We start from the raw sequence: 8,903 nt of genomic DNA on the forward strand, positions 1-8,903 counted from the left end.
ACCCTTTGGTTGGTTGATGATGCATGGAGGGGATTGGAACCATGGTAATGAGATGATATACAATGGAATGAATGTAAAACTAAAACTCTCTCATGTAAACTATCATATAATGCACAATAAAACATTAAAAAAAAAATGATCATCAGGAAACCAAAATCTATTATGGCTTTCTCTAGACACTCCTGATTAGATTCCAAGTGACAGGAAAAACCAGATCAAAACCAAATAGAGCTGGAAGCAAGATACACAATCCTAATGAACCCTTGGAAATCCAAGTATCAATCGGCCCGTATCTAAGCTCAATTAGTTCTTCCAGAACAAAATATTTCATGAGGTTATAAGAAACTAGTTTGTGGTCTGGTATATGCTATGGAAAAGAATAACAACAGTCCCTTTATCGAGTCTACTGCTTAGTGCAGCCAGGGCACCATGTGGGAATCTTGAGAGGATTAAATAAAGATGCATGATGCCAAGTACCTAAGTATCTAGTTTGGGAACCAGCACACAACTACTGCTCTGCATGTGTTAGTCCTTCCTCAATTCAAGATCTCAGGCTTATCAAAACAAAGATTCTCTGATGGTTTGAAAAACAAATAAACCGAGATAAAAAAAACCTTAAATGGTGATATAGACAATATTGCTAAAAGTACTGTTTGAAAGTAGCAAATGGAGAGCATAAAAATGAAGACTAGATAGTTCTAAACATCTCATCCTTCATGACCATTTACAACTTGCATATTTTCTGAGGTTGTCTTTAGGGAAAAACAGGCCAAATGCAAACTAATTCCATTTGAGAATAAAGCTCAGCAATGCTTTCAGCAGGGGAACAGTTCCTTTCATAAAACCGTTACCACTGGGTGCACCTCTAACGTTCAACAATTCTAGTTCCCAAACAACCCGGTAGGAACAAAACTCCAAAGCTAATTTTTTCATTGGAATTGTTAAGTAATAGGAGTTCAATAAATCATTTGCCTTCTAATGAATAAAAAAAAACAGACTTTCTAACATGCGTTAACATTTCCTCTAAGAAATGTTCTAAGAAAACGAAACTATATTTACTGATGAACAGAACACTGTAATACTATAGTGAAGTTTTCTTAAGGCTTAAGGATAAACTCTTTAGGAAATAAAGGTATGAAGGAAAGAGCAAGGTTTGGTCTAAGAAATCTTAAGATCAAGTACTAATGTTGTCACCTACCGTATGGCTTTCAGGAAATCACTTAACTTCTCTGGAACTAGCATGATTATTTATGCTAACTGATACACTTTGGTGTCCCTCATATACACACACACATACATATATACACATATGCCAATCTGATATATACACACACACACACACAAATATTTACATACACATAACAATCCAATGAGATGGATTGGTACAGTGGAGGCAGCAAAGGGCTCAGGCGTAGCAACAATTGTGAGGTTGGCCCAGGACTGGGCAGTGTTTCCTTCTGTTGTGCACAGGGTCGCAATGAGTCAGTACTGACTCAATGGCACCTAACAATAACATTCACATACACACATACATGGATCTTTATTAAGCTGCATTAAGAAAGAGAGTGAGAGTGAGTGTGCGTGTGTTGGGGTGCATGTTGGGTGTTTTCATACTCGTGCTTCATTCTCAGTAGCTAAGACATTTTACATAGCCTCATAATACATAAATTAACCAAATAAGCCTTTAAAGCCTTACAATGAGACATTAATATTCAATGCAGCTATAATCTCTTTCTTACAAAACATGGACCCAAAGAGTGGTTTCAAGTAAGGTTTTTAAAAAGCAAAATGTATTATATTCACCATCCAGCTTTTCCATATGAACACATCAAAAACTCATACACACAAATGAAAACTCATAGGTCCATTGTAATACACTGTACCACTTCTGAATACAACACTTAGCTCAGGCTTACTACCCTGACAAATAAAGGAAAGCACTTTATGAAGCCAATTTAATTGCGAGGTGACAGAAAACATACAGCCATTCTCTTTAGCCTTATCATTGAATTGGCTTCAGCTCCAATCTCTGGCAAATCCCACTCAACAGAAGAAATTAACCAGGTCAGCAGAACAGGTGCTTCGTTGTGTCTGTCAAGAGCCTGGCATCACCACAATTACTTGCACACAATGAAGCAATAATCTTTACAGATCATCTCTCCCAAGAAGCATATTGGGGAGGGGGAAGAAAACTGAAGAGAGGCGGGGGAAAGTGGGAAGAAGAGGAATAGGTGGCAAGGAGAAAAGGCAAGAAAAGAAAATGAATGTGCAGCTGCCTTGCAGCTCAGCAGATGTCGGACTGTGATGTACGAGGCTAGGATAAGCTGTCGTAGTCTGCTGCCAAAGAGTGGTAAGTGATTAAAGCCGCACAGTTCTAAGCACCATATTTAGAATCTGCGGGGTTTCAAGACTTGCACCCATTCCTTGCTGTGCTGCCAGATGTTGGCAACTGGTCCAGTTCCTACTGATTGTGCATGGATGGAAGCAGTTGGTACAGCAGCAAAGCAATCTGGAACGCTTCCGGAGATGCTGTACATTAACAAGTGTCACCCATCATTCACCTTTACAGAAGGCTGAAACAACTCCAATTTGCTGCCACTTCCCTCTTGGGAAGCAGCCAAGATAAAGTTGTGCCTGGCAGTCCCATTTGTTTCACTCAGGTGTTTCAGCTGCCTTGCTGACCTCTATTAGTTTAAGTTTTAATTTAGATTAACCCCAGCACCCCAATTAACCAGCAAGGAAAAAAGCTAAGATGTGACTAGTCATAACTCTGAAATCAGAATTTATTGCAGTTAGAATTATTAATTGGGATGAAGGGCCAATTAAGTAATGCTATTTCTTTTTTAAACAGACCTTTAGGCAAAGGGAAAAAAATCTTTCAGACTAAGGACTGCCAGTGGAAGCAACTTCTCCCCAATCATTCCAGTTTATTTTATTAAGCCTATCTAATTTATGATACACTTTCCATTGAGCAATGCACATTTCAACTAATGGGGACTGGACCATTTTTGATTGTCTCCCATGATCTCACACAATTATACAGTATTAATATCTCCTAGCAGGTACTCCCTTAGACACTCCAGCACAAAACAGAGTTCCCTACTCATCTGACAATTGAATAGAGTAAGAGAAGAAAAGGAGAAAGGACTGAAGACCTCTGACTGGGAATACCTGAGGCCACACCAATCCTCTTTCCTACACACCCTCATCATTACTTGGAAGACTTCCATATGGCAATAATTTTATCAGATACTGCAGAGTGAATAGAAAACTAATAAAAAGTCTCTTTCTCTTTTTTCAGAGCAAAACCACAGATATCCCCAACATAGAATCACTGTTGCTACTGGCTTTACAATGTAATTTCCCTAGGAAGTGCCTTTCTTTCATAGGTCATATACACAGTACAGCTGTTACGGCTAACCTTTAACAAATAGCTGCAAACTCTTTGGCAAAAGTTCTGTAACACTAAAAATTCAGCAGAGAAAAAAAGTTAGCTTGAAAATCAATGGCTCAACAAGAGCCGGTATACCACTGCTGAAGAGCATCCTCGACCCGCCACACAGTTAAGTACATTTCATTAAGACGTATAACTTTATCAAGAGACTCAGGATTATAAGAAATTATTTTATTTAGAATAGCCTAAATGTTTAGTCTACCTTAGCACTTATCAGCACCATGACAAACAGCAGAATCCCAGCAGATAATACAAGAATGCCAGGAAAGAACTGGGGAGACAATTGTGAAGAGACACTGAGAACTTGACAATAATTCAACTTCTTCCAATTCTTTCTGCCTTCAAAGTGCTACATTACTATTATAATCAACTACAACAGTCGCTCTCAGTACATACCTAAAGGATTAGAACAGTCACAAAAAAAATCAGAGTCAAGAGATGTAGATCCAGAAGTATCATTCAAGAATGCCAGGACCCAGTCCTTTACACCCATATCTCATTCAAATAGTAATGTGACTAGAAACCAACTAACAAAAAGTCCTCCATTACCAGCTAAGAAAGAATAAATCTGACTCAAAGTAGTCAAAACCAGTTTTACAGATCATTTACACTCAGCATCAACTAACCAAGTAGCTATAGCTGCTTGTGTTTCATAAAGGACAAATAATACAGAAGAAAAGCAACGTACCCAGAGCTATACAATAGGTTGTACACAAGAGTTCTAACTCTGATTCTATCCTCCATTCAGAGTAAGTTATCATTTTGTTCAGAAACTTCTACAAGCCGTTTAAAATACTAAAACCTAATTTGTAACAAAAGAATATTAAAAACAAACAAAAAACCATACCTGGTGGTAAAAGTCATCATCATCAAAGATTTCTTCATCCAAGTCCTTCAGGTGAGCATTGACAGGGGCCTGAGGAAGGATCTCCTAAAACAACGGGAGAGGAAAAAAAGGAAGGTTTATCAAAATCGTGTAGCTACTGTAAGTAATGTGTATATGGGTCAAAGCACGGTTTTCCTTAAGATATAAAGAGCTCTTAAAATAAAAAACTAAAAAACAAAGTTCAGGAAAATATACTACCACTGAGTTGGTTCCAACTCACAACAATCATAAAGGACAGAGTAGAACTCTGCCCCAGAGGGTTTCCAAGGCTGTAAACCTTTGTGGAAACAGACTGCTATATCTTTCTCCCTCTCAGAGTGGCCAGTGAGTTTGAATCACCAATCTTTTAGTAAATAGTTGAGCGTTTTTACCACTGCACTACCAGGACTCAAATTGCCAATGATAATATGAAAATATATGCAAATTAAGATGAGAAGGCACCCATTTCTCACCTGTAAGACGGGCAACACTTGGTACCAAAGAACGCAGCTAGTGGAAGTGAAAATGAACAGAACACTTTGGGAGACAATTTGGCAACATGCATCAAGACTTAAATGTATGCATACTTGTTAGATCACTAACATTTCCATTTCAAGAAAGTGATTCATTGTCCATAAAAATACAAAGTGAAGTGTCCCAAAATGCTTACTGTAGCACTATTTATAACTGAAGACAAATATCTATTTTTGAATAAATTATAGTATACACCCATAAAATAAAATTCTCTGTAGTGATCAAGAAAAATGATGTAGATCTCCATATGATATGGAGAGTATCTAGGATACTCTTTAAATATATTAAAATATTAATCTATGAAAATTTAAAGAGTATGATAATTTATATAGTTGTAATATTGTTTGTATATCTATATATACACACATATCCTATTTAATAAAGAAAAAAAGGACAATTATATATTTATATACTCATGTATATGTTGTGTGTGTATGTGTGTTGTTATAGTCATAGAAAATATCTGAAGCTCTGTTATAAACTATTAATAGTGGCTAAATCTGAGGAATGGAAGTTTTGGACTAGAGAGAATTTTACTTGTCATTTTAAATTCTTCTGAACTTAAAAAATGTATTGAAGTATATATTTCTTTTGTAATTAAAAAAATAAAAAACATTTCCGTCATCCTTTCTAGAATATATAAACATCCAATAAAAAGCCTGAGGTACATATACTCTCTCCAATTCTGACATTTCTATTTTGTTTTAAAACTAAATTTTAAAGATAAGATAATGAATGCTTCCATTACCAGAATTACATACCAAACTCAAAATTAAAAGACTATTCAACACATATTAATTAGTTAATAAGAGCTCCTTTTATGTTGGTTTATATTTTCCTCCCACATTTCTCTCAACAATTCAGAAAGGTATTTTTTTCCTCTCATTCTTTCACTAAATTCTTACACCAAGACTAATACCTACAAGAAGATGATCAAATTTTGCAGTTAATTACCCACATAATCATCCTGCATCACAGGATTCTTACCGGTTGTCCTGGCAAACTCTCAGGGACAGGCTGAGCCGTCGATTCAGGTCTGCCAAGAACTCGGTAGATGGAGCGCTTGGTCTGTGTCCTTCGAAGTAATCTTTCTTTGTCCATCAGAATATGATCGATCTGAGTCAAGATTGAGCGTTCAAAGGCACCAAAACCCTGCAACAACATTCACCAGTGTCAGATAATGCAGAAAGTCAGTGCTGAAAGCAGCTACATTGGTTTCTCTATCTTTCTGTGTCAGCAGAGAAACAGACAATCCTCTTTTCAAAAGAGACTTTCTGTTAGAGACTAAGTTTGTGAGTGGCTGTGATTGTTCTTAGGAAGGAAAAAACAAACAGCTCATCTCATGTTTCTGGACCCAGGTTGGTTTCTGCTCCTTTAATAAAAACATTTTTTTAAATCCATTTCTTTATTTTGTATTTTCAGTCCTGAACACTTATAGAGCCACAATTTCTAGAATGTAATTATCAGTCTAACAAAGTTAAAATCCCAAGTCTGAATGGTATACCACCAGTGGTATGAGTTCAGGAAATTTTGCTACAGAAATTACTCATTACTATTAACTAATTACATCATGAAATATCCATATAAATGAGCTGCTGCTCTAACTTCTTAAAACTGTTTCAGCTTGCCACAGTCTGTCTTACACACAGACTCGCTCTCTCTCATATACACTTGCCTTCCCCAGTTTTCCAGAAGCCAACTTGGTTTTGTCATGCCACTTCTGAAGTGTGCGGTTCCTGTACACCGTAAAGTCAGCAAAGCGCTTTGCCATGAAGCAGGGATAGTCGTCCATTTCCAGTTTCCTCTTTGCTGGGACCCTTCTCCGTTGCTTTTCTTCCATAACCAGCTCATCATCTTCACTAGAAATCTCCTCCTCACTAGGAAACCAGTAAGAACAGTAGGTCCAATGTAAAGAAACACTAACAAATAAAAAGGCAGGCACACATAAAGTGGAGCGCTTACTTAGGCCTTTGAGTATTCTGTCTACATTTTAAACAGCACCAACTGGATGAGGAGAGCTTTTTTGTTTTTTTGAAAAAAAATATTCATGAGATCAATCAAAAACTCATGTAATTTTTCAAATAAATATAAAAAGAACTGCTTTTAATGTATATGCAATTTTTAAAAGGTAAGCAAACCATAAAACAAATGAGGTTGTAAAAACATTATTAGAAATGCATATGAACAGGCTCTGCCCTGTTAGAAGAGGACCTTTAAAAATTAAACATACAATCATATGTCTATGACCCTAATCTCCATATCAACAAGGAAAATGTGTCTCCCTCTAACCAACTATTCAGCAAAGCTGAATGTTAGTTGAACCAAAGGAAGAGAAGCTGAAATGTGAAGAAATCTTAAAGAGGTAGACAACAGAATGGGCAGTAAACTGTAATAAATGCAACTGCCATGACAATGGAATCTAATCCATACTGTGGCACCAACTGCACTGGATTACTTTTGCCAACACACAGTTGCTGCTGCTGCTGTGTGTCTCATAAAGTCAGTTCCGAATCATACTAACTCTGTATAGGGTTTCTGAGAGCCGATGGTAGGTCTAAACTGCCGACCTTACAGCCCAGTGCTTTTCCTACAGTACCACACCAGGGTTCCCAACACATTGTGGTGGTGGTGGTGGTGATGGTCATGTGCTGTGGAGTCGATTTCAAATCACAGCAACCCTCTATTGGGTTTTTGAGGCTGTAAATCTTTACGAGAGCAGAAAGTCTCATCTTTCTCCCATGGAACAGCTGGTAGTTTCAAAATGCTGACCTTGAGGTTAGCAGCCCGACCTGTAACCACTATACTACCAGAGCTCCTCTCAACATTTAGTAGGTGCTCAATAAATGTGAAAGCCTTGGTGTGGCACTGTAGGATAAACACTGGACTGGTAGCCTCAAAGTCGGCTGTTCAAACCCAACAGCTACTCTCAGAAAACCTACACAGGGTTACTCTGAGTTGGAACCGACTCAGAAGCACAAAACAACAAGAAGAAGAAGAAATGAGAAGTTCCTGTCTTTTTCCTTGTAACTAGTTCAGTAGAAAAGGACAAGTCGATGGGGGAAAGAGCAAGCACATATCTTACACGGCAAGCTCAAGCAGAGGGAGAGGATTATTGTTTGTTGTTAAGTGCCTTTAAGTCGGTTCCAACTCACAGCAACCCTGATTGGGTTTCTGAGAGGCTTTTAAAATTTTTGTGAGAGCAGAAAGCCTCAAGTCTTCATTAAATGGGATAATTTCAGAAAAGAAAAACTTTACATTGCTGTTCTTTTTGGAATTTCTCCCTCCCTTTAAGATAAATGCTTCTAACCTCACTGCAGAGGAGATGGTTGTGACCAATGATTCCGTGATATGGGTACAAAGTACTTACAGATATCAGTCAAGCATTGATATTAAACATGTGTCTTTATCTATTGGTTTCTATCAATCTAGGGAGAAGGCAAATATTTTGCTTTAGCCCATAAAAAGAATCCAGATACTTAGTTCCCAACTTATGTGCCATCCTGGCTACCAGGATGCAAGAGGCTTTTTCTGTAACTTTTAACATTACATCTGATACCAGTCTGGAAAGAACTTAGCTTCCTTTATCATAAATGATAGGAAAAGTGTCCAGATGAATGCTACCTATAAGCAATTCCATAGTTCCACTCCCTCCTTACCTTTCGGTTTTGGGCTTTGTTCCATCAACTAGGTATCTAGTGTCTGGGTACTGGAGAAGCAACTCTTCCTGAAGACCCACCAATGACCTCAACAAAGCTTTAAGTGCCTTGTGACCTGGGAAATAAAACACAGAGAAGGGACAACTGACTACAGTTCTTCAGAGTAGGTACTGCTTGTAACTCCTGACTCCTGAATACTTCTGACTGGGGGTGAGGGGTGGCAGTGGGGCCTACCTTTTTATTTGGTAGTGTTTCTGTACATTAGACCTAGTGCTCTTATTGGTTTCGGTGTGAGGAGGAGATTTCTAGTGAAGATTATTTTTCTTTGAGGTTATGCTGTAATTTATTATTTTCCCCCCTGCTTAATACAGACTGTTTTACCCTGAAATTGATT

At 37.7% G+C, this 8,903-nt stretch overlaps 1 protein-coding gene across 1 annotated transcript in view; it reads right to left on the reverse strand.

The window, feature by feature from the left end:
• Positions 1-8,903, reverse strand: part of AATF (apoptosis antagonizing transcription factor) — a 139,920-nt gene that overhangs the window by 81,715 nt on the left and 49,302 nt on the right. The window contains exons 5-8 of the mRNA XM_006833627.1: positions 8,510-8,624; positions 6,529-6,730; positions 5,841-6,005; positions 4,302-4,385 (exon numbers count right to left, since the gene is read on the reverse strand). Coding sequence (XP_006833690.1) covers positions 4,302-4,385; positions 5,841-6,005; positions 6,529-6,730; positions 8,510-8,624 — 566 coding nt within the window. The remainder of the gene's footprint in view (positions 1-4,301; positions 4,386-5,840; positions 6,006-6,528; positions 6,731-8,509; positions 8,625-8,903) is intronic.

Source organism: Chrysochloris asiatica, unplaced genomic scaffold (genome assembly GCF_000296735.1).
Source record: "Chrysochloris asiatica unplaced genomic scaffold, ChrAsi1.0 scaffold00007, whole genome shotgun sequence".
In the NCBI taxonomy this organism is placed as follows: Eukaryota; Metazoa; Chordata; class Mammalia; order Afrosoricida; family Chrysochloridae; genus Chrysochloris; species Chrysochloris asiatica.